Source organism: Ovis canadensis, chromosome 16, assembly GCF_042477335.2.
Source record: "Ovis canadensis isolate MfBH-ARS-UI-01 breed Bighorn chromosome 16, ARS-UI_OviCan_v2, whole genome shotgun sequence".
Taxonomy (NCBI): domain Eukaryota; kingdom Metazoa; phylum Chordata; class Mammalia; order Artiodactyla; family Bovidae; genus Ovis; species Ovis canadensis.
Window position 1 is genome coordinate 45,115,389 of NC_091260.1, and position 16,537 is coordinate 45,131,925.

Below are 16,537 nucleotides of genomic sequence, written 5' to 3' on the forward strand. Positions count from 1 at the left end.
ATGATTTAGTTATGAGTTTTCTAAGGCATGAAAAACCCAGTAAAGTAGGGATTCCCTCTATGTGCCTATAGCTACAGCTGCCCTAGAAATAAGGCACATTTTGACATGTCTGGAGAACTGTTGAAGCATGTGTCTAAGTGGCTTTTCCATAAAAAGAGCATTCTGAGGAAAGAGAGTCAGAACATTCCAAGGAAAGAGAGTCAAGGAACATGAAGTTCTATTCAAAGATACAGTGAGAGCTGGTGAGAAAGTGTCATTTGGGAGAAGATGATGCTTTTCTTCCTCACGCTCCTCTAATCTGTCCTCTTGTCTGAGTCCTAGGACAAGGAAGTAGCGACAAAGAGTAAAAACTCAATGTGTTGGGTTACAAGGCATCAGCAACTTTGGTGCCAATGTCTTCTTGCATTATGGGAGAATTCTGTGCAATCAAGCCTGAAATGTGCAAATAAGCTTTCAGTATGTATATTCTTGGTATCACCAGCAACAGCTAAACATTTGAAGCGAGCAACAGTGGTGGAGACTTCTGTAACTTTAAGCAGCCCTTGGCTGTAAGCTTCAGGATAGCAGGGACTATCTTCTGTCTTGTTTACCATTTCTCTCTACTACTTAGAAGAGTTGTGGTCCATAAATGTCAATTCATAAATATTTCTTAAGTGATTTGATTGACAGGCATTATATTGGTAAGAAAGGAGTAAATGGAGAAACTGTGGTATGAAAACAATAACACACTGCTATTTTAAGTGCTTAACCCTTTTAACTCTATGACATTGATTCTAGTATTTGCCTCATTTTTACATATGAGGAAATTGACACATAGAAGTTTAGCAAATTGTCCAAACTTACACTTTAAAGTAGTAGGTGGTAGAACTACAACATGAACTCAAAGCAGTCCAGCACTAACGTCAATGATTCTAACTGCTTTAATATACCACCAAGATCGGCGCAGGATCACTTCTTCAGACTAATCTGAGTAGGTGAGAGGCCCTGGAAAGAGGGCAGGAATAGAGCCAGAGAAAGATTTTGTGATAGTTATTGCTATCACATTTTTACTACAAGGTTGAGAAACCCAGGTTGCACCAGTTTAAGTTTACAACTATAGTAGCTAAATATATAATGATGAAAACTTCACAAAGAGTAACAGTATTTTTAAAAAGAAAGATTAGGCAATTTTGTTCTTATGTGCTTGGCTTAATGGCTATTAAATATTGAACCTTATTCTGTTTCTTTCAGTTTTAGAGACCCACAGTGGCTATTCAGCCACTGCGCATTAGTGTGACATACTTTTATCTAACAATAAAAAGTTGTCTAGGTACATTAAAGTATTATTATTGAATATTTACTCTGTCAGGCATTACATAAGTACCTTATAAACATTATAATTAGTATTCAAACTGATGCTGAGAAGTCGGCATCATTATCTTGATTTCACAAAGGGCGGAAGTCACCCACAGATATCTGGTAACTTAACAAAGATTCCACAGTACATGGAAGGTCTAGGGTTGAAGACAGGTTTTTCACATATCAAATCCTGTGCACTTAATTCCAGACTTCCTCAGGGATTGTATAACATGCTGATGAAACCATGAAATCTGGAATCAGAAGAACCGGATTAGAGTTTTTTTCTTCTTTACTTTGTAACTATGACGCTCTGGGTAATGTACTTTCCTCCTATATTAGGTTGTTCTGACAACCAAATGAAAAAATATACTTTCTAAATTCATTCACAGATATTTAACATTGTTACTGTTTCTCTCCTCTGTGTCCCACAATTTGTATATATTGCTTTTATCCATTATTCACATTACATTTTAGTTAGATGGTTTCTCCCACTAGATAGTGAACTTTTCAGGTAAAGATATTTGATAATCCTTACCACTTCTAATGTGATGACTATTTCATAAGTGTTCAATAGTTTTTGTATTTATTAACTAAATGAGAGAATCAATACTGTGAGGGGAAAGTTCAAAGCTTCCAGTTTTCAGTTAGAGGTCCTATAACTCAGTCTCCATGTACTTCAACTACATTAATAGAAATGAAAGTATTCGGTAGAAGTTAAAAGCTTTATGCAAGTACAGGGTTCTACTCCTCCTTTTTCCCACTCTACCTCCCCTACCACCAACTCAAAGTTCCCACCATCCTTCATTTTGTTCTGTTGCTGAGTCCCAGTAACATAATGATGGTTAAATGACAACTGACATTACCTACTTCATGTATATTACTGTATTAGCTGCTGCAGTTAAAAATAGAGACATAGATACTGCCATCACTTGTCCTTGCACCTTTAAAAGCATGAATCCAGCATGCATAAAGTATGTTATTTCAGTAATTAGCAAATTGAAAACAGAATCCTGAAACTGAAAGTATACTGAATGTTTCCAAACTGTGTATTTTCAAATTTAGAACACAAGGTGGCTCTCTAAACACATTTTTTAAAACAGGAAACTGGCTCAGTAAGGAATTTTACCTGGGTCTCCTGCATTGCATGCAGATTCTTTACCAAATGTGAGCCACCAGGGAAGCCCCGTAAAATAGAGTATCATTCATTATTTTAGAATAATAGCTTTTAATTCTCTTTGCAAAACTTCTATGCATCATTTCTGTTGGATTTTATAGTACAATTTGAAGAACTATCATATCCAATTCTTAAAAACTAGAGCTAAGAACATTAAGCTATCACTTATATTGTATAATTTAGTAAATCAGTGATTGTTTTAAGGTCAAATTTAGGCTCTACCATTAGAAGCAATTTGGGCATTAATATCTATATCATAAATCAGTTGGAAATATTAAATAAAATGTGCATGAAAAGGCTTTTTTATAGTACTTGATCTTCAATATCAATATTGTTACCATCTGGAGCTGGCAAAGGCATTGTTTATCTGATATCAAGTGAAGAAAATAAAATATAAAGATATCATGATTTACTTTTGAACAAGTCCGGTCACATATATGGTTTGTCCTTCCTAAGTGAATTAGTACACACTTTGCTTTCTAAGAGATCATTCTGACTTGTTCTTTAACTTCTACTGTGTATTATTCAGAAAAAAGGTCATTAGATTTAGAATAACTATAACTAATTTTTAAGGAAGTATTTGATTATGTTTTTCAAATAATACCCACAGATGAAACACAAGTTTAGTGATAGGTGAATATCTTGACAATCTCTGCCCCAAAACTAACCAGTTTCCCTCCCCTCAAAGCAAACACTGTTACTAGGACATTGTTTATCTTTCCAGGGATCTACAAACATACAGGGGAGAGGGTGTTTGTGCGTTAAGATATATTTTTGTAAAAATGGTAATACACTGCTGTGTACATTATTATTTTCATTTACTACATGTGGGAGATTGAAAGTTATGACCAACCTAGATAGCATATTAAAAAGAGACATTACTTTGCCAACAAAGGTCAGTCTAGTCAAGGCTATGGTTTTTCCTGTGGTCACGTAGGGATGTGAGAGTTGGACTGTGAAGTAAGCTGAGCACCGAAGAATTGATGGTTTTGAACTGTGGTGTTGGAGAAGACTCTTGAGGGTCCCTTGGACTGCAAGGAGATCCAACCAGTCCATTCTGAAGGAGATCAACCCTGGGCTTTCTTTGGAAGGAATGATGCTAAAGCTGAAACTCTAGTATTTTGGCCACCTCATGCAAAGAGTTGACTCATTGGAAAAGACTCTGATGCTGGGAGGAATTGGGGGCAGGAGGAAAAGGGGATGACAGAGGATGAGATAGCTGGATGGTACCACCAAGTTGACGGACGTGTCTGAGTGTACTCCGGGAGTTGGTGATGGACAGGGAGGCCTGGTGTGCTGCAGTTCATGGGATCAGAAGGAGTTGGCCATGACTGAGTGACTGAACTGAACTGATGCTCTATCATATAAAGATACTTCATTCTTTTTGTCAGTTATATAGTAGTTCATTACAAAATATACCATAATTTATTTAACCAGATATCCACTGATAGATGTCACACTTGGAAAGGCTTTCTTCAGTCTTAAAAACATAAAAAAAACCTCCCTATATTCTCTTCTATTGTGGCTTCACTTTTTGACCTTTAATTAACTTTATTATTCAGAAAAGTTTTAGATGTATAGATGGGCTTTCCAGGTGGTGCTAGTGGTAAAGAATCTGCCTGCCAATGCAGAAGTCATAAGAGATGCTGGTTTGATCCCTGGGTCGGGAAGATCCTCTGGAGTATGAAACAACAACCTGCTCCAGTATTCTTGCCTGGAAAATCTCATGGACAGAGGAGCCTGGCAGGCTACAGTCTGCAGGGTTGCAAAGAGTCGGGCACAACTGAGTGACTGAGCACAGATGTACATAAAACTTGGGAAGATGCTACAGAGAGTTGTGAAATATCCTAAGCTGTTTCCCCTATTATTAATATCTTTAGTACAGTATGTTTATTACAATTAATGAACCAATGTTGGTACATTATTATTAACTAAAATCTAACTTTACTTGGGCTTCCCAGGTGGCACAGGTGATAAAGAAACTGCCTGCCAATGGTCGGGAAGATCCCCTGGAGAAGGAAATGGTAGCCAACTTCAGTATTCTTGCCTGGAGAATCTTATGCCAGAGGGAGGAGCCTGGTGGGTTGCGGTCTATAGGGTTGCACAGAGTCAGACACGACTAAGCGACTTAGCGTGCATGGATACTTTACTCTGATTTTCTTAATTTTTACCTAATGTCCTTTCTCTATTCTATGATTCCTCCCACAATACTACATTACATTTAGTTGTCATGTCTTCTTTGGTCCTCTTTGCTGTGACAGTTTCTGAGCTTTCTTGTTTTTGATGCACTTAAGTTTTTCAGACTACTGGCCAGGTCTTTCGTAGATATCCCTCTATGTGAATATGACGCTTATCTCATGATGAGATGAGGTTATAGGGAGGAAGAACATAGAAGTAAAGTGCCATTTTCATCACATCATAGCAAGGGTCCCTACTATCAACATGACATCAAGCTGACCTTGATTTCATGCCTTAAGTTGTGTATGTCAGATTTCCCCACTATATAATTACTCTTTATCATCCCCTTTTCCATTCAGTATATGTTTCACTATAGTGAAGAAAATCACTATACACAGCCCACACCTGATGAGTGCCATGTTATAATTGTATTTCCTTGAGGCCAAGTCATTTACGTAAGCTATTTGGAATTCTGCAGAGATTTATCTCTTCACCCCATTTATTTATTTATTTTTATGAATATGTACTCATGGATATACCTGGGGTTTTAATCTAATACTACTTTATTTTGTTGCTCAAATTGTTCCAGCTTTGGTCATTGAGAACTTTTTCACTTGAGTCCTGTATCTTTGACATACCCCATTATTATGCAGTTTTTTTCCTTTCTAAGTACTTTATTTCCTGATACTACAAGATGCTTTAGACTTATAGAGTTCTCGCCCCCGTCTTAGAATCAGCCATTTCTTCAAGAAGTCCTGGTTCCTTTTGTAATAAGATAGTATTAGAAACTTGGTGCTAGTTTTGCTTGTTGCTATGGATTATGTGCCCTCTCAGTTGACATAACAAGGAAGTGTATGTATATGGCTTCTTTTTTTCCTTTCCTGATGCCCAGCACTTTATTAGTAAGGAGCGTTGGTCCAAGAAAGGGGAGGCTGGGATGGACAGGACTAACATTCATCTAGGGGGATTTTCCTGGTCATCAGGTGGTTTCTCCATGCAGGTTTAGAAGAAATATGGATGAAACCCACACAGAGGGTATCACTGTGACTGGCAGGTAGTAGAAGTAGGAGGGGAGCCCTAGGCATAGCTGGGCTCCTGAGACAGCAGCGTTTCCATGTTGGGCACAGATGTACCTTCCGGAACTTCTCCTAGTTCCAAGCAACATTGCTGCAGCACACAGAGACCAAGTGATGAGCTTGGAATCTGTTGAAAACAGTGGTTGTCAGGGGGCCAGGGCAAGGCCTTCCACAGGAAGGTGCAGAGCAGGTGCATCTGCATGCCACTCACCGTACACTTCTGGGAAAGTCTCTGAACTTGAGGGAACTCAGGCTCTCTTTGTACCTAGCGTTCTCCTGATGCCAGGAATGAATTGCACAGGAAGACTAGCACTACTAGGCCTGGGGTGAAGTTGCGAGGCAGCTTGTTCAACTGAGTGTAGTCCCAGACCTTTGTGCTGCAGAGCAATGCCACTTTCTCAATGAGTAGCACCATGCCAGGCTGGGTACTCAGGCTCCCACACTCCCTGAGGGCTAGCGGGTGCACAGAGAGGGGGCAGAGTAGACACAAGGGGGGATGGTGGCAGCTGGGAGCTGAGCAGAGCACATGGCATGGATGTCTGAGAAGTGAGCGGGACTAGGACAGCATCTTTCTAACACTAAAATTTTTGACCCATCTGAAGTTTCTTATAGTGTAGTTGTGAGGCAGGAATTCAACTGTACTTTTTCCATGTGTTTGACGGCCTGGACTGAGCCTTGGATTTGTCATTTCTTTTTTCTTTTAAAATAAATTTATTTATTTTAATTGGAGGTTAATTACTTTACAATATTGTATTGGTTTTCCCATACATCACCATGTATCTGCCACAGGTATACACGTGTTCCCCATCCTGAACCCTCCTCCCTCCTCCCTCCCTGTACCATCCCTCTGGGTCGTCCCAGTGCACCAGCCCCAAGTATCCAGTATCATGCGTTGAACCTGGGCTGGCGACTTGTTTCATATATGATATTATACATATTTCAATGCCATTCTCCCAAATCATCCCACCCTCTCCCTCTCCCACAGAGTCCAAAAGACTGTTCTATACATTTGCGTCTCTTTTGCTGTCTCGCATACAGGATGATCGTTACCATCTTTCTAAATTCCATATATATGCGTTAGTATACTGTATTGGTGTTTTTCTTTCATTTCTTAGCTGACTGGATGCAGACAGACTACCCTCCTTTGTTTATGTTTCTTCATTATCAAAGTGGAATAATAATATCAGTCCTATCTATATAGTCTTTCAGGGCTATATTAAGGACAAAATGAAATGATAATCTGAAAAGTTCTATGTGAATTAAAAATACTTTACAAATGTAAAATTACTGTTATAGCAAAAAGCACACTCATTAGAACGACTGTTTCTATAGGTAGCAAAGAACTAACCTTGTTTCATTGCGACCTCTTTTGTTTGCATTACTCTTAATAAACAGTTAGCTTTTTCCAACTGCATATCCAGGATATTGTTCTTCCCACTGGATTCTATCATTTTCTACAGAAGAAACAGAATACATTTTATCACCAAATCAATGCCGCTATGTTGATTTTTTTTTAACCTAAGAATATGAAAGTATAAACCATTTAATACCTGAAAGTCTAATAATTAAGTTTGGCACATATTTTTAAATAAGTCAACTTTCTAATTTATCTTTAATTTAAAGAGTAACATAATAAAAAGTTAAAATAAGTAAACAGTTATGAAAAGTTATAAAAAGTAAAAATATGACCTAATTTGAACTCCCTTCTTTCCAACTATTCAACCTCCAGTCCTAAAACTAATCATTCCTTATAAATATTTCCAAAATATTTTATGACTATACAACTATAGGAAAGGGTCACATTATGTTCTGTTCTGCACCTTGGATTTTCCACTTAGTACTACTTTCTCAGAGATGATGGCATATAAGCATGTAAAAGTCTTACCTCATTCCCATGGACAGAGGAGCCTGATAGGCTGCAGTCCATGGGGTCGCACAGAGTCAGACATGACTGAGCGACTTCACTTTCACTTTTCACTTTCATGCATTGGAGAAGGAAATGGCAACCCACTTCAGTGTTCTTGCCTGGAGAATCCCAGGGACAGGGGAGCCTGGTGGGCTGCCGTCTATATGGTCACACAGAGTCGGACACAACTGAAGCGATTTAGCAGCAGCATTCTTTTTAACAGCTGCATTGAGTTTCATTCATGAATATAATTTATTTAAATAGTTCCCTATTGAGAAAGATTTGTGCTGTTCCCATTTTTTGCTATTACAGTCAATGAATAAATATTCTCAAACATATGTCTTTGTGAATAATATAATAACTGCCATGTACCCTTCAAACACCTTCAAAAATCATCAATTCATAACCTATCCTGTATAATTTGTACTTCTATCCATTCTCTATTCTCATCACTTCTGAATTTATCTCAAAGCAACTCCTTGACACTGTATTATTTCATTGATAAATATTATCATTTACATGCCTCTCTAAGAGATGACTCAAAAGTACAATCACAATACCATTATGACATTAAAAAAGAACAATATTTCTAATTTAAAATATCTAAGAATATGAGAGATAATCCCAAGTTAAGCTCCAAACGCTTTGTACCAATTCCTCTCCCACCAAAGTGTTATTTCCTTCTCTCTCCTCTCTTACTTTGGTCAGAATCACTTGGTTAAAAAAATACAAGTCCATTGTTGAAAAAAAGCTCATTATATGAAAATACCCATCATCATGAAAAATTTTTTATGATGGCAATACTACATTGTACAGAGGAAAAGAAGGAATAGAGAAGGATGATAAGAAAAAGAGAGAAAATAGAGGTAGGGATTATTCTTCCTCCTACTCCTATTTCACAAATCCACTTCCCAAATTTGATTTATCCACTTACATTTCTCAACAGATATTCCTACTCCTCTCCCAGGCAGAGGAGACAAAAAGCCTAGTATATACTTGAGGATATGGTCTGACATATAATTTGTGTAGAGTTTGGGAGGGGGACTTCAAACAGGTCTGCTTTTAGGCAAAAGAGAAAAGGGAACAGATAGAACGGGAAAGACTAAAAAGGAAATTAGTCATAACAGTAAGAGATTAAGGATTGAATCTACTTCAATCCTTACTAAACCATTCTTGAGTTTATGGACATCCTGGGTATATACATATGTATTTCCCCTTTAACTTTAACAAAAGTATATCAGTTGTTTGCTCCCTTGCCCCCCAAACATTCTGATACTAGTATTAATGACTTACAACGACATACATTCTAAATACAGACTTTAAAAATGAGAGAGAAGGGGCTTAAAAAATACATTTCCATTATTTTTACCTTGCTTCTTTTTTGTATATTTTTTCCTAACTCCCTCCATTGACAAAATCTGTTACACTTTCCCTTATATTCTACAATTGTCTGATATCTTTACATACCTTTTCTATCTGTGAAAAGTCATTTATAAGTTTGTCAAGATTCACACTGCTAATCTTTTTCATACATCCTTCGCTGTTTTGATTCATATCTAAACTAGTGAAGAGTAGATAGTGTTAAAACAAACAAACAAATAAAATACAAAGCACTATAATAATAATAGTTCAAATGCTAAAGTTCCTGTATTCCACTCATACAGCACATACTTGAGCTCCATTGCACTCAAGAGAATTTTTATTATACCCCCATTATTATTAACAATGATCAAATGAATTAAGGCTTCTCTACTCTTCTGCACATCCACTCTAGCCAAGTTTTCTCTAAACAAATCTAAAATTAGTGTAATGATATGTGCATATGTAGAAATTATTTGTCCCTATTACATAAAAATTATGTCACCATTCATCACTTAGCTCTTTGCCATCAGTATGACTGCATTTAAAATCTGATGCATTACTAAATCTGATGCATGGCTTTTAAATATAGCTACCCATTTCCAGTATTCTTGCCTGGAGAATTCCATGGACAGAGAAGCCTGGCAGGCTACAGTCCATGGGGTTGCAAAGAGCTGGACACAACTGACTGATACTTGTATTTGTATGTATTCTCAATTTAAACTGTTTTAAATATTTAACTATCATGCCACAAATAATTTTTGCTGTATTTCTTGGTAGCCTGCTTGTTGCTAGGAATTGAACTATGTCTCCTTCAAAATTCGTATGTTGAAGCTCTAAACCCAACTGTGACTATATTTGGACATAGAATATTTAGGAGAACATTAGGGTTGAATGAAATCATAAAGGTGTGGCCCTAATCTGATAAGACTGTGGCCTTATAAGAAGAGGAAGAGAGTGATTTTGTTCTCTCTCCACACGTTCACACTGAGGATAGGCCCTGTGAGCACACAGTGAGGTGGTTGCTCTCTGAAACCCAAGGAGAGAGTCTCCACGAGGTATCAACACTGATGTCCTTAATTTTGGACTTCTCAGCTTCCAGAACTATGAGAAAATAAATTTCTGTTGTTTAAGCGACTGAGCCTGTAGTATTTTGTTATAGCAGCAGCCTGAGTAGACATATACAATAATTTTCTTATTTTGTTTAGCTGGCAACCTGTTTGATAAATAATGAACATAAGGAAATTAATATGCTTAAAGCAAGCACTAAGTATTTCTATTCTTTTATTTTACATAAGAATACTTTGGGGTATAACCAACTAACTGCTGAAGTGAAGAATAAGAGTTCCAGTTTCAGTTCTATGGAATTCAGTTCTGCAGAATTCCAGAGGTAAGGTCAGTTTTCATTCCAATCCTAAAGAAAGGCAATGCCAAAGAATGCTCAAACTAACGCACAATTGCACTCATCTCACATGCTAGTAAAGTAATGCTCAAAATTCTCCAAGTTAGGCTTCAGCAATACATGAACCATGAACTTCCAGATGTTCAAGCTGGTTTTAGAAAAGGCAGAAGAACCAGAGATCAAATTGCCAATATCTGCTGGATCATCAAAAAAGCAAGAGAGTTCCAGAAAAACATCTATTTCTGCTTTATTGACTATGCCAAAGCCTTTGACTGTATGGATCACAACAAACTGTGGAAAATTCTGAAAGAGATGGGAATACCAGACCACCTGACCTGCCTCTTGAGAAATCTGTATGCAGGTCAGGAAACAACAGTTAGAATTGGACATGGAACAACAGACTGGCTCCAAATAGGAAAAAGAGTACATCAAGGCTGTATATTGTCACCTTGCTTATTTAACTTATATGCAGAGTACATCATGAGAAACACTGGGCTGGAAGAAGCACAAGCTGGAATCAAGATTGCCGGGAGAAATATCAATAACCTCAGATATGCAGATGACACCACCCTTATGGCAGAAAGTGAAGAGGAACTCAAAAGCCTCTTGATGAAAGTGAAAGTAAAGAGTGAAAAAGTTGGCTTAAAGCTCAACATTCAGAAAACGAAGATCATGGCATCTCGTCCCATGGAAATAGAGGAAACAGTAGAAACAGTGTCAGACTTTATTTTTTGGGCTCCAAAATACTGCAGATGGTGACAGCAGCCATGAAATTAAAAGACGCTTACTCGCTGGAAGAAAAGTTATGACCAACCTAGATAGCATATTCAAAAGCAGAGACATTACTTTGCCAACAAAGGTCAGTCTAATCAAGGCTGTGGTTTTTCCAGTGGTCATGTATGGATGTGAAAGTTGGACTGTGAAGAAAGCTGAGTGCCGAAGAATTGATGCTTTTGAACTGTGGTGTTGGAGAAGACTCTTGAGAGTCCCTTGGACTGCAAGGAGATCCAACCAGTCCATTCTGAAGGAGATCAGCCCTGGGATTTCTTTTGAAGGAGTGATGCTAAAGCTGAAGGTCCAGTACTTTGGCCATCTCATGCGAAGAGTTGACTCATTAGAAAAGACTCTGATGTTGGGAGGGATTGGGGGCAGGAGGAGAAGGGGATGACAGAGGATTAGATGGCTGGATGGCATCATTGACCCGATGGACATGAGTCTGAGTGAACTCTGGGTGTTGGTGATGGACAGGGAGGCCTGGCATGCTGCGGTTCATGGGGTCGCAAACAGTCGGACATGGCTGAGTGACTCAGGGTCTTTTCCAATGAGTCAACTCTTCGTATGAGGTGGCCAAAGTACTGGAGTTTCAACTTCAGCATCAATCCTTCCAAAGAACACCCAGGACTGATCTCCTTTAGAATGGACTGGTTGGATCTCCTTGCAGTTCAAGGGACTCTCAAGAGTCTTCTCCAACACCACAGTTCAAAAGCATCAATTCTTTGGCGCTCAGCTTTCTTCACAGTCCGACTTTCACATCCATACATGACCACTGGAAAAACCACAGCCTTGACTAAATGGACCTTTGTTGGCAAAGCAATGTCTCTGCTTTTGAATATACTATCTATGTTGGTCATAACTCTCCTTCCAAGGAGTAAGCGTCTTTTAATTTTATGCAATCACCATCTGCAGTGATTTTGGAGCCCCCCAAAGTAAAGTCAGCCACTGTTTCCACATTTATTTCCCGTGAAGTGATGGGACCAGATGCCATGATCTTCGTTTTCTGAATGTTGAGCTTTAAGTCAACTTTTTCACTCTTTACTTTCACTTTCATCAAGAAGCTTTTGAGTTCCTCTTCACTTTCTGCCATAAGGGTGGTGTCATCTGCATATCTGAGGTTATTGATATTTCTCCCAGCAATCTTGATTCCAGCTTGTGCTTCTTCCAGCCCAGTGTTTCTCATGATGTACTCTGCATATAAGTTAAATAAGCAAGGTGACAATATACAGCCTTGATGTACTCTTTTTCCTATTTGGAGCCAGTCTGTTGTTCCATGTCCAGTTCTAACTGTTGCTTCCTGACCTGCATACAGATTTCTCAAGAGGCAGGTCAGGTGGTCTGGTATTCCCATCTCTTTCAGAATTTTCTGCAGTTTATTGTGATCCATATAGTCAAAGGCTTTGGCATAGTCAATAAAGCAGAAATAGATGTTTTTCTGGAACTCTCTTGTTTTTTTGATGATCCAGCAGATGTTGGCAATTTGATCTCTGGTTCTGACAGGGCATGTGCAAATGCCTGGTGTGTGACAGTGGCAGTGATAAGTAGTCCAAAGTAAAAGTTAAGTAAAATTCCTAAAGTAATTACTCAATGTAAATTTGAGGACATATTGTTTAAAACGAGGTACCCCAAAACATAGACATTGTTTGACAATTTGTTACTTTATAAAGAAATCCCATTTCCTTCTTCTTTTTATATTATACTGCATTAATAACTATTAGTGGTTTTAAATTTGAATTTTAGCTGTGTATTTTCAGTTTACTGAATTATTATCCTCTGTATCACATATGGTAGTAAAACTCTAAAATAGTTAAAACTTGATCCTTAAGACAGAAGACTAACTGTAATAGCATCCCATGATGCTATTAAAATATTTAAATGCAGTAAAATTCCTTTTGGGGCAAAATTTAGGAATCATCACAATATATATTTTTGTTTAATTTATAGGAGAATCTGAAGTAATGATGCAAAATCTTTCCTCACAACTTTTTTCCTTAATTTCTAACATTTAATTAAAAATTTTTTATTGAAATACAGATGATTTAACAATGTTGTGTCATGCTCTGCTATACAGCAAAGTCTCTCAGTTATGTACATATATTCTTTTCCATTATGGTTTATCACAGGATATTGAATATAGTTTCCTGTGCTATAAAATAGAACCTTGTTCGTTGTCTTTCCTACATATAACAGTTTGCATCTGCTAATCCCAAACTCCTAGTCTTTCTCTACCCTACCCTCTTCCTCTTGGCAAACACAAGTCTGTTCTCTATGTCTGCAAGTCTATTTCTTTTTTTTATAGATAGGTTCATTTATGCCATATTTTAGACTCCACATACAAGTGATACTGTATGGTATTTCTATTTCTCGTTCTGACTTATTTCACTTAGTATTATACTCTATAGTTGCATCCATGCGGCTGCAAATGGTATTAGTTCATTCTTTTTTATGGCTGAGTAGTATTCCATTGTGTATATGTACCACATCTTCTTTATCCATTCATCTGTTGATAGACATTTAAGTTGTTTGCATCTTTTGGCTATTGTGAATGGTGTTGCTATGAACATAGGGGTTCACAGCATGTATCTGAATTACAGTTTTGTCTGGGTATATGCCCAGGAGTGGGATTGCTAGATCATATAGTAACTCTACTTTTAGTTTTCTGAGGAAGCTCCACACTGTTTTCCATAGTTGCTGTAGGAATTTACATTCCTACAAACAGTGTAGGAGAGTTCCCTTTTCTCCACAACATCTTCAGCATTTGTTACTTGTAGACTTTTAAATGATGGCCATTCTGACCAATGTGACTTGGTACCTCATTATAGCTATGACCTACATCTTTTCATGTATCTACTGGCCATCTGTATATCTTCTCTGTAGTTCTAACATTTTAAATAAATAAAAGGTTTTACTACAGCTTTGTCTCAGAATCTGGCTCCTGAACCTAACTAAGTTTGTTTTAATTTGAGCTTGATTTCTCCCAACTCCTTCCTCCTAACGAGACCCTTGAGGTGCTTTTCCTCATAAAATCATCACTAATATTACACTGGCTATCAACACATGCTATCACTTTTGTTACACTGGCCAGACCATCTGATTGTTTCTAGATGTCTTCATTACCTCTCCTCCAATGCAGGAGGGACAAGAGCAAGATCTCTTCAGTTGGTACGGTCTTCTTGCCCGGTGAACTAGGTCACAGGCTGCTGATTCAGTGATTGGCAAATTCTTGCTGAGAAGCCGGAACTGACTCGTGACCTCTACAACCCCAAATTCAACCACCCCCACAGTGGGCGGCAGCCCCATTTCCTTCCTTGCTCTCGTCCCCACCCTGCTCAGGCTGGCCCTCCGCACCCCAGGATAGGTTTGTGTTATCTCCCCAACCTCCCTCTTCACCATACTGCGTGAATTCACCCTCAGTCCTGGGGCCCAGGGCTCCTGGTTTCCTCTACTCCCATTCTGGTGAACCTAGGAGCTCAACTCTACAGCACGACAAAAATCCCCCAGGGTGGGAGAGGTGGCTGGGTCAAACTTCTGTCTCGAACCAGGATAGTGTGAAGTGCTAAATAAAGACTACCTGTGGAAAAGGAAATTTCGAATTCGCGGAGGAAAAGCCTGGAGCGTTACCTGTTGTCGCTCGTAGTTTCCACAGCCTCCCACGCACAGCTTCCTCCTGGTACTGGTCCGCCCCTAACTGTTGTCCCCTCCTCAGGAAGCGTGTTCCCCCAACAATGGGCCCGCCCTTCTCCACTGAGTCTGCCCTTAGGGCCCCACCTCCAACCTTACCTCCTTGGGCATCTTAGGTATTTTCATGTACATACTAGAATACGATTCAACACGTAGTGACTATCAGATCAATAATTATTTTCTGAGCAAAGAATAAATCACATTGGATTAAGTTGTGATTAATGAGTTATCAAGACTGAATAAATAGTAATCCATGCTTATTCTAATAACATAAAGTAGGAGAAGGCAATGGCACCCCACTCTAGTACTCTTGCCTGGAAAATCCCATGAATTGGAGGAGCCTGGTAGGCTACCACCTATGGGGTCGCTAAGAATCGGACACGACTGAGTGACTTCCCTTTCACTTTTCACTTTCATGCATTGGAGAAAGAAATGGCAACCCACTCCAGTGTTCTTGCCTGGAGAATCCCAGGGACGGGGGAATCCTGGTGGGCTGCCATCTATGGGGTCGCACAGAGTCGGACATGACTGAAGCGACGCAGCAGCAGCAGCAGCAGGCTTATAAAGTACCAGACACTGTGCTAGGTGATGGAGATGAAATCATGGATATAATACAATCTGTGCAGTCTGGAGTCAGTTAATGGATATGATCTCCCTTCTACAGAGTTTTGTCTTAGTAGCTAGTGTTCAACGGCATGGGTTTTAGTGGGTCCAAGCCCCAACTCTTCTATTTACCAAGAGGGTAATCAGTGAGCAGATTCTAAATTATACCTGCTTCAGTCTCTTTGTCTGTAAAAATAGACATTAGTTAATGCCTAATTTATGGGCTTTCCTGGTGGCTCAGCTCATAAAGAAACTGCCTGCAATGCAGGAGATTTGGGTTCCATCCCTGACTTAGGAAGATCTTCTGGAGAAGGGAATGGTTACCTGCTCCAGTATTCTTGTCTGGAGAATTCCATGGACAGAGGAGCCTGGCAGGAGACAGCTCATGGGGTTGCAGAGTTGGACAGGACTGAATGACTAACACTACAGGCTAATGCCTACTTTATAGGGCTGTTGTAATGTTTAAATGAAATTATGCACTTTAAAAGTGCTTAATGTACTTCATGACAAAGGTTAAGTGTTAAAAAGTATTAATTATTATAATTTTAAAAATCTGATAACCATTTGAAAGTGTATCTACTGCAATCTTTTCTCTGTCTTCTTTTTCTTATTTGAGTAGGAGAGGGAAGGTATATTAATTTGATTTTTCTATGAACAAAATTGACAAGCAGAAAAATGCAAAGTGTAATAGGAGAAATCACATATTATTATCTGAAAGGTATGATAGCATGGTGGCAACAGAACTAGATCAAAGTGGGAAATATGTGGATGTGAGGGGGGAAACCTCTTCATGCTGCTGACCAGTTAGTAATCTTGGAAAGACTGAAATTCCCAAGTCTTTTTTTTTCTCACTTTAAAATAAGGAAAGTGGATTAAAGAACAGATAAAATTTTAAGATTTTAAATTTGTCTTATGATAAAGCATAGCTCATCAAAATGTTTTGAAAATGTTATCTTCTCATGTTCTTTACTGTATTGATTTCACAAAATTCACATACACAAACACACACATAGTTTAATTTTCAGAGATCTTACAAGAGATGAAAC

At 38.5% G+C, this 16,537-nt stretch overlaps 1 protein-coding gene across 1 annotated transcript in view; it reads right to left on the reverse strand.

Moving 5' to 3' along the window:
• CCDC152 (coiled-coil domain containing 152) overlaps positions 1–9,226 on the reverse strand; it is a 39,545-nt gene extending 30,319 nt beyond the window's left edge. Inside the window, exons 1-2 of the mRNA XM_069556430.2 lie at positions 9,140–9,226; positions 7,115–7,220 (exon numbers count right to left, since the gene is read on the reverse strand). Coding sequence (XP_069412531.1) covers positions 7,115–7,220; positions 9,140–9,226 — 193 coding nt within the window. The remainder of the gene's footprint in view (positions 1–7,114; positions 7,221–9,139) is intronic.
• Between the last annotated feature and the right edge of the window lie 7,311 nt (positions 9,227–16,537).